Here is a 25,405-nt window from a genome sequence, read left to right on the forward strand (position 1 = left end):
ACGGCTTAAAGGCACTGACCTTTCCTTTACAAAACTGTACTCAATCCTTTCTGCTATTCGCAGGGATTAACACGAGCACAGTCAACGAATTCCATCCGAATGAGGATCAAACAAGGTCAAACCTGTTTCACCGTCGAAATCGACTTTCCTCGATCTTTTAACTCCCGAACTCCGATCTTCACTCTCCACTGATTCTCAACTAGCAGTATTATAAAGAAACTGCTGGCAATGACCTTTTAAACTTTAGGCATTAAATAAAACTCCATCTTTCAACTAAACTGCGTCATAACATTAAATCATGCAGTGGCATGAAGTCAACATGGCAAATCCAGCCACGAACTGCCCCTCCTCACAGGGAGGGGTTCTCCTTTTATACCCTGAAAAAAAACCTGTCACATGACCTCTACTGGCAGGGAAATGATGTCACTCCACCATCACAAGACCATTACCTCAAGTCCAGTATAGCTTCAACACCTGTCACGTGACAAGTACACCACTGTCACGTGTCATGGGTACGTAACATGTAGTTAAACTATTTTTCCCAGTATGAATCAAATTGTTCCAACTTATGATTAACAGATGCTGTTATCTTCTCCATTTTGTAAATGTCCATTGTAATTTCTATCCATGCATTTAAGGTTGGGCTCTCCTGTGATAACTTTTCCTAGTAGTGTCTTTTTACCAGCCACCAGCAATATATTCATTAAAATATATTTTATATTAAATATAAATTATATTTATCTCTTTTCAACAATTCTTGAGGTATATACCCAGAATATATGGCCTTACTTTCTAAGGGTATTTCACATTTAAAAATGTGTTGTAGAGCATTGTGTATCCCACTCCAATAGTCTTTGATAATGGGGCATTCCCAGAAAATATGATAATGGTTTGCATTTTGATTTCTACAATTTCTCCAGCAAACAGGGAGGTTACTATCTGTATTGGTAAGTGTATGGGTGAGATGTGTGGGTATGAAAAATGGATATGGCAAGGAAATGTTTAACAGGAATTTGTGGGTCTGTCCTGTTTTGAAGGTCTTCCTGCGTGTTAGGCAGATTGACCCTTGATACCAGATAAGGGGATAACAATGTGGCTCCGGTCTACCTGATAACATGGCCTGAAAGCAAACTAAAAGTGCTGATTTGTATAAAAATAATTAATCACCTTGTCTCTAAAGAATGTCTTTTTACATTGTTTGGTTGTAAGATTAATAAGAGTGCATTGTCCCTGAGGAGGCAGAGGCCAATTGCTGAAGGTCACCCAACCAAGAGGTTAGGGTCGTGTAAACGTCGGATTGGATGCCTTGCCCCTGCCAGCTGGACTGGGAGGTGGCGATAGGGCTATAAAAGGTGGGCAAGTTCTTTCTTGGGCAGACCACTCACCTGGGTCCTACCTTCGGGCTGAGCAGCTGAACCGGCGCCAAGGACCTCCACCCTAGCCAGTCCACAGTCGATCGCCTGCCTCAGGGACCATGCAGACGTTGCTAAGTATACTCGGCTGTGTAGACTACTAGGGGTTGCTTAAGTTAGCCCTACCTATTAGTGGTGTAGGTAGTGTATAATATAAAGCATTTCTCTCAACTCTCTATTTTTCTTCTCTGTATTAACAATAAAGTGAGTCTCGGAGGAACTACCGAGTCTGGGTCCATTTGTTCAAGCAAAACCAAATAGTTGCAGCATCTACCGGTACTTGTTACGGTTGTACTTATTTGGGTATCAGTTTTTGTGGAACACTATCAAAATGGGATTTCTGAGAGGATGTAATAAAATATAAAGTTTTTCCATCCGAACTCCCTCCATTTCTGTGAATTGGTACACTTCCATTGATACCTCCATATTATTGTCCATTCTTCCTCAGATATAATTATCCCTCCTTCCTTCTATCATTTTGTTTTAATGTATGAAGTTGAATGTGTTTTAAGATTTGACAAACCCTTATATGCGCTTGAAATGATTCTACTACTGTTATCTGAATTATATGCTTTTCTAAATAGCTCTGTCAAACATGTTCTTGTCTTTGTTACATTTTTAACTGTCCTATTAACGTTGCATCTGTAAGTACCAATGAAAGTCTTGTTTTTTAACAAGTGTTTCTCTTTAAGCATTTCAGAACTGAACATTGTTCTTTCTTTCATTATATTGCAAAGAACTGTTATCCCTTTAGCTGTCCAGTCCTTAAATCTAGCATCCAGTTTATTTGGTGTAAAATCCGAGTCATATGCACACCATTTAAGAATTGCAATATCTCCCTCTAACTTATATTCTTTTATAATAGTTTTCCATATTTAAGAGTCCATTTCACCCATGGCTTATCAATAGTATTTATGTACCTTTGTAGGTTGTTATCAGCCAAAATTGCCTGTATGGGGATGGGAAGTATCCCCTCCTCAATGTTTTGGATAGAATTTTACTGCATTTGATTGGATTTAACAACCCATTGACATTAAAAGAAATGAATTTTACTTTGTCCTTCGCTATGTGTATTTATCTGTCAACATATCATTGAAGTTAGCAGAATAAAACTTAATCAATCTACTCCCTGAACAAATAAGAACCAAGAAACGCGAATAATAAAAAAAATGAAGGTGTGATTCCAAGGCTGAGGTCTCTAGTAGATGACCCTGGGTTGAGCTAGAGGAAACGTATAGCTGTGGGGGATGGCCCCTCCTCCCTGTGAGTTGAGGGCCCCCATTGCAGTACCCAGAAAAGTAAGTGAAGAAATCTATGTCCATTACACAGAAAAGACTTCCCTGTGTATTCCTCCCATATATACATTCTCATTTAGGTGGGGGAAAAGGAGTGAATGAATGAATAAAAAAGAATAATTGAGTAATATAAAATCCACATTATAATAAGTATTTCTTGTGATAGGTATAGCACTGTCTATTTTTGCTTCCGTTTTACTTATCAACATTTTTAAAGTTTGTTAAACCTTATGGCTCTTCTGGAGGGGGTGAGGTCTGTCTTCACAGTCTCTTCCTGATGCACTTCTCTCGCCCTCCTCCCGTTCCCTGCTTTCTCGATTCTCGCACTATTTCCCAAGCAGAGTGGGATAACTGCTCAGCGAGGTTTTCCCTCAGTTTGATCACGCTAATGGGCAACCCTCTGGCCTTCATGTCTGTAGTCGCCTCTTCCACTGTCTGATACAGTTGCATCCCATCTTCATAAAACACTCGCAGTTTAGCAGGGTACAGAGTCTGGAATCTAATCCTTCCTTGCTTTAATATTCACTTTACTTCAGAGTATTCTTTACGTTTCTGCAGGACCACCAGCGGGTAACCTTGATCGAAATATATTAATTTCCCGTCCAAAAACACCCTCTTCTTACCCCAGGCCCTTCGTAGAATCTCCGCCTTGGTATTGTAGCGAAGGAATCTAATTACTATTGAGCGTGGCTTATCTTCTCTTTCTCCAGTAGGCCGCGGGATGAGCGCACGATGCACCCTCTCAATTTCAAGCTCCTTAGTCGAAGAAATCTCTAGCATGTCCCACAGCAACTTTCTTACAAACTCCATCATAGACAAACCCTCCGCTCCTTCGAGAACATTGTATATCCTGATATTTTTCCACCATGATCTTCCCTCCTGATCAAGCAGTTTACTTTCTTGTTGATTTAATATTTGTATATATACTTAGTATTCATTGCATGTTTTGCACACAATCTTCCACCTTCTCAATTCGTGTCTCTGCCACCATTATTTTTTGATTGACATTGGCGAGCTCTGACGTGATATCATTTAGTTGCTGTTTTATGTCTTTTTGGAATCCCCGTATCTCTTCCAGAATTTTTATCATATTTGCTGCTTCACCTGAACGAGGCCCATCGTCGGCCTCACTACCACACTTCTGGGTAGGAGAGCCACTCGCTGCACCCCTCTCGTCCATAGGCTCTGCAGTGATGCTTTTATTTAATCTCCATTCTTTTTTCCCATTCTTGCCCCCCTTATCAGTTCAGATATTTTTGAAAGATCTTTTATTTGATGGATTAAAGGGGCAAAATATGCGTTTTTCCGGAGGAGCTATTGACTTATGCTGCCATTCTGGACAATGACATCACCGGAACCCTCAGGAGTCTCTTAAAAGACTCTATGGTTTCACCATTGCGGCCGGCAGCCCATTCCACGCACTCACCACTCTCTGCATTAAAAAAAAATCCCTGACATCTCCTCTGTGCTTCTCGTGATAGTTGCAGTCCACCAAAAAGTTACAAATGGTCCTAAGTTCTTTCTAAACCTTGCATTGCCTCAGCATGAAAAACTTGTGCAAAAAGTACTTTTTAATGCTCTACTTCTAATTTGGATTTGAGATTGCCTTTTATGTCCAGATTTTTATTTAGTGCACTGCACAAATAAACTGCCTGCTCACAAACTGCAGCAAACTGCATAGTCCCATTATGAACGCAGCTTCGGACTGATTCATTAGGCCTAGATAGAGTGGATGTGGCAAGGATGGTTCCTATAGTGTGAGTTTAGGACCAAAGGGCACAGCCTCAGAGTACAAGCACATACCCTTGAAACAGCAATGAGGAGGAATTTCATCAGCCAGAGGTGGAGCATCTGTAGAATTCATTGTCACGGATGGTTGTGGAGGCCAAGTTATTGGATATATTTAAAGCAGAGATGAATAGATTCTCGATTAGTTAGGGTGTCAAAGGTTACAGAGAGAAGGCAGGAGAATGGGGTTCAGATGGATAATAAATCAGCCATGATGGAATTGCAGATCAGACTCAATGGGCCAAATGCCTTAATTCTGCTCCCATGTCTTATGGTCTATGATTCAGAATTACCTACAGTGACGGTGAGTAGTACTTTAGCACAAGGACACCGTCCATACATCAGTGTCCTTAAATGTTTATTTCATTTTAATAGATGAGGTCACTACATTAATAAACTAAAGGATCAGAAATTCGTTTTTCTAAACGAAATGGACATTGAACACTATTTCAGTCAGAGAAATTCAATAATCAGTTGTAGAAAGCTCAGTCAGATTATATCTAGATGCACTTACATTGTTTTAGCACAAAGCCGGGTGGGAGTGTAATTTTTGTTGGGAATGAAACTGGCTTTGTGCTCTAGCAATAGCATATGTGACCTTATTGAGTTGGGTATTGAGCAATGAGGAGGGGTTAGTTAGCAATCTTGTCATGCGAGGCCCCTTGGGTAAGAGTGACCATAATATGGTGGAATTCTTCATTAAGATGGAGAGTGACATAGTTAATTCAGAAACAAAGGTTCTGAACTTAAAGAAGGGTAACTTTGAAGGTATGAGACGTGAATTAGCTAAGATAGACTGGCAAATGATACTTAAAGGGTTGACGGTGGATATGCAATGGCAAGCATTTAAAGATCGCATGGATGAACTACAACAATTGTTCATCCCAGTTTGGCAAAAGAATAAACCAGGGAAGGTAGTGCACCTGTGGCTGACAAGGGAAATTAGGGATAGTATCAAGTCCAAAGAAGAAACATACAAATTAGCAAAAAAAAAGTGGCACACCTGAGGACTGGGAGAAATTCAGAGACCAGCAGAGGAGGACAAAGGGCTTAATTAGGAAAGGGAAAAAAGATTATGAGAGAAAGCTGGCAGGGAACATAAAAACTGACTGTGAAAGCTTTTATAGATTTGTGAAAAGAAGAAGATTGGTCAAGACAAATGTAGGTCCTTTACAGTCAGAAACAGGTGAATTGATCATAGGGAACAAAGACATGGCAGACCAATTGAATAACTACTTTGGTTCTGTCTTCACTAAGGAGGACATAAATAATCTTCCGGAGATAGTAAGGGACCGAGGGTCTAGTGAGATGGAGGAACTGAGGGAATTACATGTTAGTAGGGAAGTGGTGTTAGGTAAATTGAAGGGATTAAAGGCAGATAAATCCCCAGGGCCAGATGGTCTGCATCCCAGAGTGCTGAAGGAAGTAGCCCAAGAAATAGTGGATGCAGTAGTGATAATTTTTCAAAACTCCTTAGATTCTGGATTAGTTCCTGAGGATTGGAGGGTGGCTAATGTAACCCCACTTTTTAAAAAAGGAGGGAGAAAAAATCCGGGGAATTATAGACCGGTTAGTCTGACATCGGTGGTGGGGAAAATGCTAGAGTCGGTTATCAAAGATGTGATAACAGCACATTTGGAAAGAGGTGAAATCATCGGACAAAGTCAGCATGGATTTGTGAAAGAAAAATCATGTCTGACGAATCTTATAGAATTTTTTGAAGATGTAACTAGTAGAGTGGATAGGGGAGAGCCAGTGGATGTGGTATATTTAGATTTTCAAAAGGCTTTTGACAAGGTCCCACACAGGAGATTAGTGTGCAAACTTAAAGCACACGGTATTGGGGGTATGGTATTGATGTGGATAGAGAATTGGTTGGCAGACAGGAAGCAAAGAGTGGGAGTAAACGGGACCTTTTCAGAATGGCAGGCAGTGACTAGTGGGGTACCGCAAGGCTCAGTGCTGGGACCCCAGTTGTTTACAATATATATTAATGATTTAGACGAGGGAATTAAATGCAGCATCTCCAAGTTTGCGGATGACACGAAGCTGGGTGGTGGTGTTAGCTGTGAGGAGGATGCTAAGAGGATGCAGGGTGATCTGGATAGGTTAGGTGAGTGGGCAAATTCATGGCAGATGCAATTTAATGTGGATAAATGTGAGGTTATCCACTTTGGTTGCAAGAACAGGAAAACAGATTATTATCTGAACGGTGGCCGATTAGGAAAAGGGGAGATGCAACGAGACCTGGGTGTCATTGTACAGCAGTCATTGAAGGTGGGCATGCAGGTACAGCAGGCGGTGAAAAAGGCAAATGGTATGTTGGCATTCATAGCAAAAGGATTTGAGTACAGGAGCAGGGAAGTTCTACTGCAGTTGTACAAGGCCTTGGTGAGACCGCACCTAGAATATTGTGTGCAGTTTTGGTCCCCTAATCTGAGGAAAGACATTCTTGCCATAGAGGGAGTACAGAGAAGGTTCACCAGATTGATTCCTGGGATGGCAGGCCTTTCATATGAAGAAAGACTGGATCGACTAGGCTTATACTCACTGGAATTTAGAAGATTGAGGGGGGATCTTATTGAAACATATAAAATTCTAAAAGGATTGGACAGGCTAGATGCAGGAAGATTGTTTCCGATGTTGGGGAAGTTCAGAACGAGGGGTCACATTTTAAGGATAAAGGGGAAGCCTTTTAGGATCGAGATGAGGAAAAACTTCTTCACACAGAGAGTGGTGAATCTGTGGAATTCTCTGCCACAGGAAACAGTTGAGGCCAGTTCATTGGCTATATTTAAGAGGAAGTTAGATATGGCCCTTGTGGCTAAAGGGATCGGGGATATGGAGAGAAAGCAGGTACAGGGTTCTGAGTTGGATGATCAGCCACGATCATACTGAATGGCGGTGCAGGTTCAAAGGGCCGAATGGCCTACTCCTGCACCTATTTTCTATGTTTCTATGTTTCTTACAGTGGTAATTCTATCCTTTCAGAGATCCTGCAATATTGTGCTCACTTCAATCACAGGTTCATACAGAATGGTATCAATAAGTGTTATATGTTTGTCACTGTCCCTCCCTGGAGCATTAACGTAGCTTGTTGGTGTTCCCTTAGGTGACAAATGGTGGTACATGTGACAAGATGAAGAATCTGCCCTTGCCAGTGTATCTGCAGCCTTTGGATGACAAGGATACCTTTATGAAGGTAACATTATTCTAACTAAACACGAGAAAATCTGCAGATGCTGGAAATTCAAGCAACACACACAAAATGCTAGTGGAACGCAGCAGGCCAGGCAGCATCTATAGGAAGAAGTACAGTTGACATTTTGGGCAGAGACTCTTCGTCAGGACTAACTGAAAGAAGAGATAGTAAGAGAATTGAAAGGGGGAGGGGGAGATCTGAAATGATAGGAGAAGACAGGAGGGGGACGGATGAAGCTACAAGCTGGAAAGTTGATTGACAAAAGGGACACAGAGCTGGAGAAGTTGGAGGATCATGGGACTGGAGGCCTAGTGAGAAAGACAGGGAGAAGGGAGCAGCAGGGGAAGATGGAGAGCAGGCAAGGAGTGATTGTGAGAGGGACAGAAAGAGAAATGTCAATCCATGGCCTCCTCTACTGTCAAGGTGAAACCACACTCAGGTTGGAGGAATAACACCTTATATTCCGTCTGAGTAGCCTCCAACCTGATGGAATGAACATTGATTTCTCTAACTTCCATTAATGCCCCTCCTCCCCTTCTTACCCCATCCTTAATTTGTTTATCTATTTCCCCCCCTTTTTTGTTCTCTCTGTCCCTCTCACAATCACTCCTTGTCTGCTCTCTATCTTCCTCTGGTGCTCCCCTCCCCCTTTCTTTCTCCCTAGGCCTCCCATCCCATGATCCTGCCCGTTCTCCAGCTCTGTGTCCCTTTTGCCAATCAACTTTCCAGCTCTTAGCTTTATCCCTCCCCCTCCCGTTTTCTCCTATCATTTCTGATCTCCCTGTCCCCTTCCTATCTCTTCTTTCAGTTAGTCCTGACGAAGGGTCTGGGCCCGAAACTTCGACTGTACTTCTTCCTATAGATGCTGCCTGGCCTGCTGAATTCCACCAGCATTTTGTGTGTATTATTCTAATTAACCAGGTTTGTAAGGTGTCTGCTATTAGTTACACCTGTCAATTGAACCAGAGATATTTATTCATTATTGAGAAAATCTTGGAATCTATAATTAACTTCTCAGTCCTCTGAGGGAGTGAGTTCCAATAATACTTCACTGAAACTGAAGAAAATTCTCCTCCTCTCACTTCTGACTGATTTACTCGTTTTACATCTGCCACCCCCAGTACTCGACCAGGGGAAACGGCCCCTATCTATCTTCAGCATCCTCAACCCTGCATGACTCAATGAGATCACCTCTCATTTTTCTCTCAGGTGTAAAGAGGCCCATTCTACTCAATCTTTCCCCTCATGACATTGCCGCCATCCTAGGGATAGGTCTGCTCAATGTTGACAGCAATATCTTGGCTGCTTGAATATGTTGTAGTGTTATAGAGACAACAGCACAGAAACAGGCTCTTTGGCCCATCTAGTCTGTGCCAAACTGGTATTCTATACAGCAGTGGTCCCCAGCCACCGGGCCGTGGACCGCTACCAGGCCATGAGGAAACAATATTACTTGGCGATATGAAACGATATGAGTCAGCTGCACCTTTCCTCATTCCCTGTCACGCCCACTATTGAACTTGAACGCACACGAGGTCATTACCCACGCGAGGTCATCAGTCGGTCATTAACCTACAACTACTCGATGAGTAAAAAACAAACGTCGCTTGAGAGTTTCTTTGGAAGACCTGTTAGGGGACATAAAAGGCCTGACGATGATGATAATGTAGAGACAGCTGAGGCCGAGACCGCAAAAAAAAAGAAAGCTTCAACAGAAAATACGACGAGTCATACATAAAATATGGCTTTAATGTGACTGGTAACTCGCACGTTCCAAGTCCCCTGTGTGTGATATGTGGAGACAAGCTGTCTAATGAGGCAATGAAGCCCTCAAAACTGCTTCGGCACCTTGAGTCCAAGCACCCTGCACTTAAAGACAAACCTGCTGAGATTTTTGAGCAGAAAAAACATGAGCAAGCGGATTCAGAAGCAGGTGCTGAGAGCCACCACCTCCACAAATACTGCTGCTCTAAGAGCGTCGTACTTAGTGGCTAGCCGTATCGCTAAGGCTAAGAAGCCTTCACTGTTGGTGAAGAATTGATTCTGCCTGCTGCCAGGGACATGTGCCGTGAACTGTTGGGAGAAGCTGCAGCTAACAAGATGGCACAGGTTTCTCTTTCAGCTACCACAGTTTCAAGGAGAATCGATGACATAGTGGAGGACATCGAAGCACAGCTGTTGGAACAGCTTAACAAGTCACCATGGTATGCTATCCAGGTTGTCGAGTCTACCGATGTCGACAAAAAGGCAATACTGCTGGTTTATGTGCAATATATATTTCAAGACGATGTGCCCAAGGATATGTTCTGTGCACTGCCACTGCCAACTAACACAACTGGGACAGAACTATTCAGGTCTTCGAATGACTACACGTCAGCTAAATTGGACTGGTCATTCTGTATTGGAATATGCACAGACGGGGCTGCAGCTATGACTGGACGGCTGTCTGGTTTCACTACCTAAGTCAAAGAGGTTGCTCCTGAATGCCAGTCTACACACTGTGTCATACACAGGGAAATGCTGGCTAGCCGAAAAATGTCACCTGGTCTTAACAGCGTATTGAGAGACATTGTTGAAGTTATCAATCACATCAAAGTAAAAGCCCTTAACTCACGTCAGTTTGAGCAGCTTTGCGAGGAAATGGATGCAGAGCACAAATGCCTTCTCTTACACACTGATGTCAGGTGGATATCAAAGGGGAGAGTCCTGGCTAGGGTTTTTGAGTTAAGAGAGCCGCTACAGAGATTTCTTTCAGGAAAAAAGTCACCACTGGCAGCACACTTCAGTGACGAGGAGTGGATAGCAAAACTCGCTTATCTGTGTGACATCTTCAATCTGCTCAGTGAACTCAATTTGTCACTTCAGGGGAGAATGACAACTGCCTTCGAGTTGGCAGATAAAGTGTCTGCTTTCAAAGCCAAACTGGAACTGTGGGGGCGGCGAGTGGACAGGGAAATATTTGACATCTTCCCAACATTAGCTGGGATTATGGGAGAGACTGAGGCTGCACCGTCCTCACAGCTGGTGCGCGATCACCTATCTTCACTGTCAACAGAATTTGAGCGTTACTTCCCAACTGCAAATGACCCAAGACGTGCAAAGGAATGGGTCCGTTACCCATTTGTAGATGTCCCTGGTGAATCATCCATGTCAGCACGGGAAGAAGATCAACTCCTCGAGCTTGCAAATGACAGTGGGCTGAGAAGTATGTTTGATATAACATCTCTGCCGGCATTCTGGATCAAAGTCAAGACTGAATATCCTAAGGTAGCCACAAAAGCACTGAAAATGTTGCTTCCATTTTCAACATCATATCTCTGCGAAGCAGTGTTTTCTGCAATGAATGCAACAAAAACTAAATTGTGGAATAGACTGGACATAAGAAACCCCCTTGGAGTATCGCTGTCTCCCATCACCCCTCGATGGGACCGTCTTGTTGCAGGGAAACAAGCCCAGGGCTCCCACTAATTCAGCGATATTGGTGTGTTGCAATGATTTTGTATGTTCATATGAGGAAAATATGCGCTGTTTGTTTAATATCTAAATGTTACTTAAAATGTTATGATGCTGTTGACTTATAAGTGACTTATCACTATATTCATGTAAGGAGAATATGCACTGTGTGTTTAATATTAAATTCGTTAGATAAACCATTTTAGAAACAAAATTGAGTGTATTAGCCACTTATATGTGACATAGCTGACTTACCACCTATATTCCGGTTGATATTAACACCCCCCCCCCCCCGCCCCCTCCGTTGGCTGGTCCTCAAGAATATTGTCAATATTAAGCTGGTTCGCGGTGCAAAAAAGGTTGGTAACCCCTGCTGTACAGTCCCATCAAGCCACACTTGTACCCTAGCCCCCATATCTCTCCCATCCATGTACTTATCCAAACCTCTCTTAAATGTTGCAGTTGAACTCACATCTACAGCTTCTGCTGACAGCTCGTTCCACACTCTTACTATTCTCTGAGTGAAGAAGATCCCCCTCAGTGTCCCCTTAAGTACTTCACCATTCACCCTTATCGTATGATCTCTACTCGTAGTCTCACACAAGCTCAGTGGATAAAAGCCTGCTTACATTTGCCTTATCTACACCCTTTACTATTTTGTATACCTCTATCAAATCCTTTCAAGGCAAAAAATGTCTTAATACAGAATCGGAATCAGGTTTATTATCTCCGGCATGTGACGTGAAGTGTGTTAACTTAGTAGCAGCAGATCAATGCAATACATAATATAGAAGAAAATAATAATAATAAATAAATAAATCTTATTCAGGATATGTTATACAGTTATATGTATATTGAATAGATTAAAAATCATGCAAAATACAGAAATATTATATATTAATAAAAATGTGAAGTAGTGTCCAAGCATTCAACGTCCATTTAGGAATCGGATGACAGAGGGGAAAAAACTGTTCCTAAATCGCTGAGTGTGTGCCTTCAGGCTTCTGTACCTCCTACCTGATGGTAACAGTGAGGAAAGGGTATGCCCTGGGTGCTGGAGGTCCTTAATAATGGACACTGCCTTTCTGAGACACCGCTCCTTGAAGGTGTCCTGGGTACTTTGTAGGCTAGTATCCAAGATGGAGCTGACTAAATTTACAACCCTCTGCAGCTTCTTTCAGTCCTGTGCAGTAGCCCCCACCTCCCATACCAGACAGTGATGCAGCCTGTCAGAAAGCTCTCCACAGTACATCTATAGAAGTTTTCGAGTGTATACTCCTAATAAAGTATAGCCACTGTCTCACCTTCTTTATAATTGCATCAATATGTTGGGACCAGGTTAGATCCTCAGAGATCTTGACACCCAGGAACTTGAAACTGCTCACTCTCTCCACTTCTGTTCCCTCTGTGAGGATTGGTATGTGTTCCTTCATCTTAACCTTCCTGAAGTCCACAATCAGCTCCTTCTTCTTACTGACATTGAGTGCCAGGTTGTTGCTGCGGCACCACTCCATTAGTTGGCATATCTCACTGCTGTACGCCCTCTTGTCACCACCTGAGATTCTACCAACAATGGTTGTATCATCAGCAAATTTATAGATGGTATTTGAGCTACACTTAGCCACATAGTCATGGCTATATAGAGAGTAGTGCAGTGGGCTAAGCACACACACCAGTGTTGATCGTCAGCGAGGAGGATGTGTTATCATCAATCCGCACAGATTGTAGTCATTGGGTTAGGAAGTCGAGGATCCAATTGCAGAGGGAGGTACAGAGGCCCAGGTTCTGTAACTTCTCAATCAGGATTGTGGGAATGATGGTATTAAATGCTGAGCTATAGTCGATAAACATCATCCTGACAGGTGTTTGTGTTGTCCAGGTGGTCTAAAGCCGCGTGGAGAGCATTGAGATTGCATCTGCCATTGACCTATTGTGGCAATAGGCAAATTGCAATGTGCGCAGGTCTTTACTGAGGCAGGAGTTCAGTCTAGCCATGACCAATCTCTCAAAGCACTTCATCACTGTAGATGTGAGTGCTACTGGACAACAGTCACTTTTTAAAACAAGTGGGAACTTCTGCCCGTAACAGTGAGAGGTTGAAAGTGTCAATAAAAACACACACTCAGTGAACCAGGAATAGCTTCTTCTCCTCTGCCATCTGATTTCTAAATGGACATTGAACCCATGAATGCTACCTCACTACACTTTTTTTAATTTCTGTTTTTGTACTACATATCTTCAATTTAACTACTTAATACACAGTACATATATATACTTTAATTCAGGATTTTTCTGTATTTATCATGTATTGCTGCTGCAAAGTTAACAAATTTCATGACATACGCCAGTGATATTATTTCTGATTCTGATCTTCCCTTGTTTCCCTACCTTCCAGGAAATGAAGTCCTAACGTATTTAACCTTTCCCTATAACTCAAGGAAAGCACATTGGAAATACCTGGGTATCTTCTTTCTCCCCCCCCCCCCCCCCCCAACAAAATAGCATTTCAACAAGATTCTGTCAATTTATCAAGATGATTAATGTTGAAACTCTATTTTGTAACATTTTAATCTTGAGTCTTAAATCAACTGAATCGAGCCATACTGTGAGCAAAACACTGCCAATTTGCATATTCAGAAATATTCTGAGCATAGAAGACACAAAGTGCACTGCAGATGCTGTGGTCAAATCAACACGTACAAAAATGCTGGATAAACTCAGCAGGTCGGGCAGCATCCGTTGATAGGAGCAGTCAACGTTTCGAGCCGAGACCCTTCGTCAGGACTCAAGAAGGAGGGGGCAGGGGCCCTACAACGAAGGCGGGGGGAGGGGGAAGGTACCAGGTGAAAAACCACTCAGAGGAAAGATCAAGGGGTGGGGGAGGGGAAGCAGGGAGGGGATAGGCAGGAGAGGTGAAGAAGGAATGTAAGGGGAAAGCACTATGGGTAGTAGAAGAAGGCAGAATCATGAGAGAGGTGATAGGCAGCTAGAAGAAGAGGCAGAGTGAAAGTGTGATAGGGGAAGGGAGAGGGAGGGAATTACTAGAAGTTGGAGAATTTGATGTTCATACCAAGGGGCTGGAGACTACCCAGACGGTATATGAGCATAGAAACAGTTTCATTGCGCCAATAGGTCCATGCTAGTATTAATCCTTGTATATGCACCTTTTTTCAACCTTTGTTCCTGCTCTCTAGTTTTCAAGCCTTCATTTTGGTTTTGGTGATCCTCTAAATGACTTTGACTACTCTTAATTTTTGTTTCCCAGTTGTGGTGTGCTGTTGGTGTAAACTTGTCAGGAGGAAAAACCCGTGATGGAGGCTCAATTTTTGGTGCTAGTGTGTTTTACAATGATGTGACAGGTTCAGAACCAGAAAGCAGTAAGCAGCAGAGAGGATCTCAGAGCAGCCTGGACCGTCTGGAGCAAGAGCTTAAAGTATGTATGCTGTCATTTTAAAGCAAAAAGCAGTCAAAATGTCTAACATTTTCAAATTATTTACTTTACAATTATTTTAAGTGTATCTATTAAGTTGTCCATGATATGATTTCAAAAGTTTAGTTGGCTATCAAGCGCTGTTCAGCTCTTCTATTACCCAACTTATCAAATGGGCTGAAGGAAAAAAAGTTACAGCGTAAAGGCAAGAGAATGGGTTGAGAGGGATAATCAATCAGCCATGACAGAATAGCAGATCAAACTCGATAGGTCAAATGGCTTCATTCTGCTCCTCTGCCTTCTGGTTTTATGGAAGAGATGTGAGTATTTCAGTCTCTGTTATTGGTCACAGACCTCTGCGTTGAACTGGGGTATTGGAGGTGAAGTGAGTAAAGGTGAGCATGTGCCTTGGATCTTCATTTAGCTGTTAAACATTGCAGGAGGTGTTGAGCAGATTTAATGGAACAGATCAACAGTGACCTTCAAATACTATTTAGTCCACCCTCATTATCATTTGCTTAGTGTTTGTGGATAGCAGAAGGGGCCGCGGGATAAGGATGAAGGTGATGACTCTTCTTGGAGTAGAGTATTTCACTCTAGACAGTGACAAAAACTGTATGTCCTAGGATTGTTGCTTTTCAGTTCTATACTGTGTCTGTGTTGAGCTTGGTCAGAGATGGGACTAATGACAATAAAATTGGATAATGATCAGGAGCAGGAAGTCAGGTAAAATTTAATTTCTTATTTTATTTTCCCACACTCCATTCTTAATAGGTCTAATTGAACGTGCTGCCAGGGGTGGTGATAGAGGCAGATACATTTAAGAAACTCAGATTAAGAAACTGAGTACAAGAAATTCAGATAGGCACATGGATGAAGGAAAAATGGAGGGCTATGTCGCAGGGTTGGGTTAGATTGATCTTGGAGTAGGTTATGGGGAAAAGGTAGGAGAATGGGTTTGAGAAGGATAATAAATGACACATGATGGAATGCTAGAGCAGATTCGATGGGCTGAATGACCTAATTCTGCTTCTATGTATTATGGTCTAAACAGTTGGCACAACATCGGGTTGTGCTGTATTGTTCTTTGTTCTTAAATTAGACTTAAAACAGTTTAATACTGTACTAGGCCCACAGTTGGTGGGGCGAAAAGATTGCACAGAGCAGGTGTATACCAGGATGATTTTGTATCGAGTATATCTCTGATCTTAAAACTACCTCTCTATACTTGTACATTTTGCTCCGATCTCACCATGAAAAAAAATCACAGTTTAACCTAGTCATCTTTGGTGGAAAGGGCAACCTGATTGGGATCCATTGATTTAACAAAAGCAAATTCATATTGTACTGTTAATAAAATTGAATCTTTTTCTGCTTTAGATTTAGTTTTTAGGCAGTTCACTTATTTGAAATGTATCAGATTGAGAGCTGAAAGGATGTGCTAATAACCATCTGTGTTGCACAGGAACAGGAAAAGGAGCTAAGACATCAAGAGGAGTTGTCCAGCTTGGTTTGGATCTGTACAAGCACACATTCCACTGGTAAAGTGGTGGTTATAGATGCTAACCAGCCCGGAAAAATCCTTGATAGTTTCTTTGTCTGCAACTCACACATCCTTTGCCTTGCTAGTGTACCAGGTGAGTTGATATTGCAAAAGCTAGCAAATTTTTCTTAAAGACTTTTTTTTTAAACTGAATTAACCACAGGTGAAATTTGTACCTCTTGTGCAATCTTTAAAAATTCTGCAAGATCATATTGTGATTCATTGGTTGTAATTTTAAGTGTTAATATTGTAGTTTAGCACTTAGTATTGCAGCCTTGCCCTGAACACCATCTTTCCTTTTAGGTTCCATCTCCTCAAGTAGGAAGCAGCAGCAGAGGAGGCTAATTGAGTCCTCAGGCTTGCTTTGCCTTTCAGTAAGTTTATGGCTGATCTAGTCTTGGCCTCAACACTGCTTTCCACTATCTTCATACCCCTTGACTCCGTCACAGTTTAACATCTCACCTCCACCCTGATCATGAAGATTCATTCTCCAGGGGCAAGCAATTCCAAAGATTCACAACTTCTGAGGGAAATGAGTGACCACGTATAGAATATTACAGCACAGTAGAGGCCCTTTAACCTAGTCCAAGGTCAATCTAACCCTTCCCTCCCACATAGCCCTCCATTTCTCTATCATCCATGTCCCTATCTAAGAGTCTATTAAAAGCCCTAATGTTTCTCCCTCTACCACCATCCTGGTAGGGTTTTCTACACACCCAGCGCTCTCTGTGCAACATAAATAAATAAATAACCTGTCTAACATTCTCCACCCCCCCACTCCATGCTTTCCTCCAAACACCTTAAAATAATGCTCCCTCTTGTACACCATTTCTGCCCTGGGAAAAAGTCTCTGGCTGTCCCCTCTTATCTTTGCCTCTGACAATCTTGCTGTGAAACTATGCCCCTTAATTCTAGATTATTTCAGGCAGTGCTTCAGTATCCGCATTGTCAATTCCTTTCAAAATCTAATGTGTTTCAGTGAGATTACTTCTAATCTTTCCAATTCCAATGAACTTAGGCCTAACTTCTTATCAAAGTCAGCCCCTTCATCCCAAAATTCAATCTCTTGAGCCAATTCACATTCCCTCCAATTTAAGTACATCTTTCCTTGTATCTGAAGACCAAACGTCTCTGTGAAGCTGCATCAAAGTTCCAATTTAATATCCTTCACAACCTTTGCAAAGAAGGTCAACATTACGTTTGCCTTCCAAATTACTTACTGCACCTGCAGTAAATGCTAGCCCTTTGTGTTTCATGTTCAACGATGCCCAGATCCCTGTGTTCCATAACTATCTCTCTCCTGTTACACAGATAAATCACTTACTGAGTCATGAGAAGGTGGGTGTCCTCTGCAGTTTATCTGTGTCTTTTGAGTCCTACATAATGTTGAGAACTTCCATAAACTGAGAAACTGCAGTGCTTTACAGTTGTCTTTTTCTCAAGACCAGTGGTGACATATGAATCATGATTTTTGGGCTAGGACAAGCTCTATCACTGCTGCCACACTTGGTGCAATTAATCACAGGGCAGTAAATCATGGTTGTTCCTTTGCTGTCCAGGTATGCTTACATTTGTATGGGAAAAATCATTTCATTGTACCTAAGCCAACTGAGTGACTTTGAATTGTCACTGTTGGGAAGGAGGAAGCATGATATACAAAATGTGCATGGTCAGAAGCCAGAAATATCAAAAGAGATAAATGGCCAAGTAATTTATGATAGTGATATTGGTTTGGGAATGAATACTGATGCAAAACACGGGGTAAACTCCCTGCTCATCTTCAAAATAATGTGCAATTGGATCACTAGTGTTCCAAGGCTGGAAACCGGAGCAGATCTGCTGGAGGAACAGAGGGAACTGGGAGACCACGTCCATGGATCCCTCAAAGTTGCCCTGCAAGTTGGTAGAGTAGGTAAAAAGGCATAGAGTGCATTGGTTTTCATGAGTTGGAGGATTGAGTTTAAGAGCCGTGAGGTAATGGTGCAGCTCTTTAAAACCCTGGTTAGTCCATACTTCGATTATTGTGTTCAATTCTGGTCACCTCATCATAGGAAGGACCTGGAAGCTTCAGAGAGGGTGCAGAGGAGATTTACCAGGATACTCCCTGGATTAGAGAGCACGTCTTATGAGGATAGGTTGAGGGAGCTAGGGCTTTTCTCTTTGGAAAGAAGGAAGATGAGAGGTGATTTGATAGATATTACAAAATAATGAGGCATAGATTGAGTGGACATTCAGAGACTTTTTGCTTTTTTGACTAATTGAAGGGGGCGATAGGAGGAAAGTGTAGGTGTTGATGTCAGAGCTAAGAGTTTTTTACACATAGAATGTTGCATGGAACACGCTGCCGGGCATGGTTCTATAAGCAGATACATTAGGGACATTTAAGAGACTCTAAGATAGGCACATGGATTGTAGAAAAATGGAGGACTATGTGGGAGGGAAGGGTTAGATGGATCTTAGTGCAGGTTAAAAGATTGGCACAACATTGTGGGCTGAATAGCCTGTACTGTGCTGTACTGTTCTAGGTTCTATGTTTTACTCAGCAAATCTAGCAGCATATGTGGGGGTGGGAGGGACTGATACAGTTGGACTCTGAGTTCCTCCAGCAAATTGTATATTGCTGAGGGATTTGTTACATCCAGCTGAGAATGTGGCATCTTTCTCATATTGAAGTAAATAAACCTGACAGTGTGGCACTCCCTCCTTTTCCCACCTGTACTCCAGAGTGGGTTTTGATCTCGAGTCTCTGGACCAGTGTTTGAGCATGTGACCTTTCAATGATTCCAACAATGGAGTTCCAGCTGAGAGAAATAGCAGAAATTCTTTGGTAGAATGTTGTTTCACTGTGTTGACTGAACTCTTCATTCATGATGTCATTCTGACTTAATAAAAAATTGTCATCAGTTGATGACTGGATCAATTTGATAACATTGAATCTTTCCAATTATAGGTGCCCGAGAGACGGACTATCCTGCTGGAGAAGAGGTTCCAGTCGACACGGAGGGAAGTCAAGCGGAATGTAGCTCTTTAGCAGGGAGTGTTGCGAGTAATAGTTCAGCTGGAAGCGACAATCTTTTGGGAGGGATCACGGTGGTTGGTTGTACTACAGAAGGGAGTACAGTTCCTCCCAGTATACACACCCCTGCCAGCTCCTCACCAATCCAAGGAGAGTCAGGTAGGGGTTCAGTAAACTAACATATTTTCCACTAAGGTACATAGTTACGTAGTCAAAGAGTTAAACAGCACAGAAACAAGTCCTTCAGCCCAACCTGAACTAGTCCCATTTGGCTCATATCCCTCTAAACCTTTCCTATCCTTGTACCTGTGTAAATGTCTTTTAAACTTTGTAATTGTACCTGCCACTTCCTCTGACAGTTTACCCATTGCCCCTGGAAAATGTTGCCTTCCTGGTCCTCATTAAGTCTTCCCATTCTCAGTTTAAATCTGTCCCCTCTAGCTCTAGACACAAACAACTGGCCTTCAGTCGCAGCACTGGCCACCTCCAGGCCTCGGACCACCAGTCTTTGGCTCTTTACTGTCAGGTTAATGAACATTGGGCCTCCAACATCCAGTCCTTGGCCCATATTTGCAGACCTTTGACATCAATGGCATCCTTACTAGATATGGGCAACTAGAACTATTACTCCAAATACAGTCTCACCAATGCCTCATGTAACTGTAGCATGATATCTCAGCTCTTGTGCTTACTCTCTGAAGGAAAGCACGACAAATGTGCTTTTAACATCCTCTCTGGTTGTGTTGTCACTCTGTAGTTGTGCCTTTGGGTCCCTCTATTCTACAACACTCTCCAGGGCCCAGCAGGTACTTCCTTGGCCTCACTAACATGTTGTAGGATGTACTTGGTCAGGTACCAGTTATTTAAACATCTTTACATAAAAGCATCTCCTCATTTGTAATGCAGATTTGTTTCAGCATGTTACTATTCTTTTCCAAAAATTCCATAACTCCAATGTCCTTCACAGTAAATACAGATGAGAGATGTTCATGAAAGGTCTCACCCATTTCCTGTGTCTCTTATTGGTTAGATGGACAGTTCATGAGTTCATGGATGGAGTTCCATGTGCCAGTCATGAGGGGAACAGAAGTAGCTTTAAATTCCTTGGTGTTCACATATCAGTGGATCTGTCCTATGGCCAGCACATGTGTCACCACAAAAGAAGGCACAACAGTGGCTCTACTTTCTTCTTTCTACAGCACATCAGCTAAGGTTAATCATCCCTTACTGTAGGTAAATAGCAAGAAGAATCAAAAATAGGGAGTTGCTGGGTATGTCGGAGAGTAAGTTTCAAGGCTACAGAGAAAATAAAAAGAGAGACCTGATGGGATTGCCCTTATCAGGAGTCAGCATGGATCTGATGGACCAAGTGGCCTCCTGTTTTATAATAAGTAAAACTTGAAAAACTTTTAAAGATGTACAATGAGGAATATCCTAACTGGTTACATCACGATCTGGTATGAAAACACCAATATCCAGGAACAAAAAAGACTACAAAAAGTGATAGATTCAGGCCAGTCCATCTCATGCAAAGCAAAGGAGTGCAGCCACAGGAAAGCAACGTCCATCAGATTTCCTCGTGTTTGCCCATCATTCAGGCCATGCTTTCTTTTCACTACTACCATTGGGCTTGAGGTACACAAGCCTTGGGTGCCACACCACCAATATCAGGAACAGTTATTACCCTACAACCCATCAAGCTCTTGAACCAAAGTGGATAATTTCATTCACCACAACTGTGAACTGATTGTACAACCTAAAGACTGGCCTTCATGGACTCTTTACAACTCATGTTCTCAGCTTTTTTATTTACACAGTTTATCTTCTTTTGCACATTGGTGGTTTATCAATGCTTACAATGATGCTAGAAAGTTTGTGAACCCTGTTGAATTTTCTCTATTTCTGCATAAATATAACCTAAAATGTGATCAGATCTTCACGTGTCCTAAAACTAGATAAAGAGAATCCAATTAAATAAATAACACAAAAAATCATACTTATTTATGTATTGAGAAAAGTGATTCAATATTACATGTATTTGTTGGAAAAAAGTATGTGAACTTTTGCTTTCAGCAACTGGTGTGACCACCTTGTACAGCAATAACTTCAACCAAACGTTTCCGCTCCTACCACAACATTTCTACAGGACTTTGACTTGGCCATTCCAAATCACGAATTTTCATCTTTTTAAACCATTCTGTTATTGATTTACTCTTGTCTTTCAGATATTTACCTTGTTGCATTATCAAACTTCTATTAAGCAATTTTGAATTCATTTTTCCCTCAATGATAGCAAGCTGTCCAGGCTCTGAGGCAGCAAAGCAGCTCCAAACCATGATGCTTCTTTGACTATGCTTCACAGTTGGGATGAGGTTTTGATGTTGGTGTGCAGTGCTGTTTTTCTCCAAACACAGCAATGTGCCTTTCTGTTAAAAAGTTCAATTTTTGTCTCATCTGTCCACAGAATATTGTCCCAGAAGCATTGTAGGACATCCAGGTTGTCTTTTGCAAACTTGAAGCAATGCTGTTTTGGAGAGCTTTGGTTTTCTTGGTGGTGTACTTCCATGAACACCATCCTTGTTCAGTGTTTTTCTCATAGTGGAGATGTGAACAAAGACCTTTGCAAGATCTAGAGGTTTCTGCAGGCTTTTTGCTGTTATCATTGGGTTCTTTCTCACCTCCTTCAGCATTGCACATTGTACTCTTGGTGTGATCTCCTAGGGAGAGTAGCAACAGTATTGAATTTCCTCCATTTGTAGACAATTTCTCTTACTGTGGACTGATCAATACTCAGGTCTTTAGAAATGCTTTTTCCAGCTTCATGCATCTCTACAATTCTTCTAAGGTCCTCTGAAAGTTGTTTTAATTGAGGCATAATGTACAGAAACAACTCTTTCTTGAGGAGAGCAGGCTTTTTCAGTAACCTAACTTTGTGTGTCTTTTTTTAATAGGGGAGGGCACCTCGACAACCCACACCTCCAATCGCATCTCATTGATTAGATCACCTGACTCCAAATAGCTTTTGTAGAAAGCATTACCCCAGAGGTTCACGTTCTTTTTCCAACAAATACATGTAATATTGGATCATTTTTCTCAACAAATAAACAAGTATATAGTTTTATTGTGTTATTTATTTAATTGGGTTCTCTTTATCTAGTTTTAGTACTTGCGTGAAAATCTGATCACATTTTAGGGCATATTTAGGCAGAAATAAAGAAAATAATTCAGGGTTCACAAACTTTCTAGCTTCACTCTATGTGTAGTTTTTACATGCTTTAACCTGTAAATGCCTGGAAGAAAATGAATCTCTAGGTCATATACGGTAACATATTATTTTGATAATACATTTTACTTGTGATAAGGGAACACTAAATCTCTCATGTCGTCTCTTGAAAGAATGTGTGTAATGTGTAAACCTTATTCCAGGGGAAGTTGGTGATGTGTGTGTCAGTCCTGATGAAAGCTTGCTGGCTGCAGAAGAGGCCACAGAAGCAACAGAATCCAACCTAAACCTTCCTGTGTCAGATGATGATTTAACTGATGTCAGTCAGTCTGGAGCTTACACAGAGCATGTTTTCACTGACCCTCTGGGAGTGCAGAGCTCTGACAGCACGCAGACATACAACAGGCGGTATGTGGAGTCACATTTGTAGAATATGAGTGAAATTGGAACTGTCCCACGCAATGAAAGTTATTCTGATCAATGTTGGAAGATGTGTGGCTATTGCATTGTCCTTGATTTAAATCTCCATTTTCCCCAAATTAAACAGACATTTGCAGGGGGAGGTCTGTGGGTATTGTGGTTTCTGCTGACATCTACTGCTTGCAATGGGGTTTTTTTCAGTGCCTCTATTGCAGTAGCTCTCAACCAGCCTCATGCCTGATCAGAATCTGGCTGACATACAGTATGATCCCTCTCACCCCCATTCTCCTGCCTTCTCCCTGTAACCTTCTATGCCTTTATTCAACAAGAACCTATCAACCTCCACTTTGCAATAGTGATTTACCACGCTCTAGCTAAAGAAATTTCTCCTCATCTCTGTTCTAAAAGGATGTGACTGTATTTTGAAGCTGTGCCCTCTGGTCCAAAACTCCTCCACTATAGAAAACTCCTCTCCACATCCACTTAATTAATATTGGGGTTTTGAATGTAAGAAATAGGAACAGAAACAGGCCATTCAGCCCATCAGACCTGCTCTACTGACATACCACTGCAACACCATTTTCCTGTCCTATGGCCAGATTATGTGCTCTCTCCAGTACCCAGGAATCTATCAATTTTTGGTTTGAATAAAACTCTACAGGTCTGAGTGTAGAGAATTCCAAAAGATTCACCACCTCCTCAGAAAATTTCTCCTTATCCTTTTTTTATATTCTTATCCTTTATTTAGAAACTCATCACTATGCTCTCAGTGAAATCATTACCACCTCATCTACCCAGGTGAGCCCTCCAGGTATTTCAGATGATCTCACTGAGACATTTCTCACCCTTCTAAACTTTGGAAGTACAAGTTTAACATATTTCATTTTTGCTCATATGGCAGCCCACAGCCCAGGAACTGCACTCACTCTGTAGCATTACGTAGAGAAGCTAAAATTGTACACGAGACTCACCAAGCATGTGTGAATTGTCATGTCCTTACTCTGTACTTGCATTCCTCTTGTAATAAAATTATCAGTTATGTATGAGAGAGGAATGAAGTGGTAAACACACAGAATTCTGTAGATACTGTGAATCCACAGCAACACACACAAAATGCTGGAGGAACTCAGCAAGTTAGGCAGCATCTATGGTGGGAACTACTGAGACCCTTCAGCAGGACTGGAAAGGGAAGGGAAGAAGCCAGAGTATAGAGGGTGGGGGACTAGCAGGTGATAGATGATACCAAGTGAGGGGGAATGTAGGTGAGTGGGGGAGGAGGGATGAAATGAAAAGCTGGGAAGTGATAGGTGGAAGAGATAAAAGGCTAAAGAAGGAAGGAATCTGATTGGAGAGGAGAGTGGACTGGGTAAAAGGGAAGGAGGGGCATCAGAGGGAAGTGAGGGGAAGGGAAGGGGTGAGAAGGGAACCAGAATGGGAAATTTTTAAAAGGAAGTTGGGGAAAGGGGAGAATTCCATGACTCAGTTCCTTGACTCTGAATCCATTTAATATTGTATGCTCTCCAGGGAATCTGATTTGTATAAGGATGGAGTATCTGCACTTCCAATGGAGCAGGACCTGATGCATGAAGAAGCAGAAAAAATGAGCAGTATCTTGCCAACAATGTGGCTTGGTGCACAGAGTGGTTGGTGAGTTAAGTGTACTTAATAAATGTTCTCATATTTGCAAGTTTTCTCTGTGGGCGTTGACCAGGGAGTGGACACTAATGTTAATCCAAATAATCTTTGAATGAACTTGGAGGATTTTGCAAGAACACACTACTACTGCTCTGTTATATGATGTAGGCAGTCCAGACTTCAGAAGCATTTTTGAGGGTAGGAGTTCCTGCGGACCAGTAGATCAAGTTTTAAAGATTACCTTATTTGTTACATGTACATCAAAACATAGAGTGAAATGTATCATTTGCCTCAACGATCAGCACAGCCTGAGGTTGTTCTTGGGGTAGCCCACAAGTGTCACCATGTTTGCAGTGCCAACATAGCATGCCCACAACTCACAAACCTTTACCCATACATCTTTGAAATGTGGGAGGAAACCATGAGCACCCAAAGGAAATCCACACAGTCAAGGGGATCCCCGAATCACAATGTGGACTCTGTCTTTTCTGAGGCACAGTGGACATGATCGTCACCCTGTGACGACTTCAAAAAAAAATGCAGGAGTAGCACCAGTGACTGAAAGATCTGTCCTCATTTCCCTGAAGTCCCTGACTCCATCATTTTCAGGAATATTGAAACATTCTTCTCAAATCGGTTTGCCCAAAAGAGTTGTTACAACTATCGGAATTCTATTCCCACTGCTGACACAGAGTCTTGCCATCTTCAGAAGTTTTCTCATGACTCTGCCATAGTTGGATGCATCAGCAATGGAGATGAGGCTGAGTACAGGGCTACGGTGGGAAACTTTGTCACATGGTGTGAGCAGAATCATCTGCAGCTTAATGTGAAAAAGACTAAGAGCTGGTGGTGGACCTGAGGAGGGCTAAGGCACCGGTGACCCCTATTTCCATCCAAGGGGTCAGTGTGGACATAGTGGAGGATTACAAATACCTGGGGATACGAATGGACAATAAACTGGACTGGTCAAAGAACACTGAGGCTGTCT

The 25,405-nt window shown here is 42.0% G+C and overlaps 1 protein-coding gene across 4 annotated transcripts in view; it reads left to right on the top strand.

The window, feature by feature from the left end:
- The window catches only part of spag9b (sperm associated antigen 9b), a 288,655-nt gene that overhangs the window by 226,693 nt on the left and 36,557 nt on the right, over positions 1–25,405 (top strand). For all 4 annotated transcript variants that reach the window (XM_073026482.1, XM_073026481.1, XM_073026483.1 and 1 more), the window contains 6 exons: positions 7,608–7,697; positions 14,416–14,583; positions 16,046–16,217; positions 19,074–19,298; positions 22,566–22,770; positions 24,307–24,429. In XM_073026482.1, coding sequence (XP_072882583.1) covers positions 7,608–7,697; positions 14,416–14,583; positions 16,046–16,217; positions 19,074–19,298; positions 22,566–22,770; positions 24,307–24,429 — 983 coding nt within the window. The remainder of the gene's footprint in view (positions 1–7,607; positions 7,698–14,415; positions 14,584–16,045; positions 16,218–19,073; positions 19,299–22,565; positions 22,771–24,306; positions 24,430–25,405) is intronic.

This window comes from Hemitrygon akajei, chromosome 22 (genome assembly GCF_048418815.1).
Source record: "Hemitrygon akajei chromosome 22, sHemAka1.3, whole genome shotgun sequence".
NCBI lineage: Eukaryota > Metazoa > Chordata > Chondrichthyes > Myliobatiformes > Dasyatidae > Hemitrygon > Hemitrygon akajei.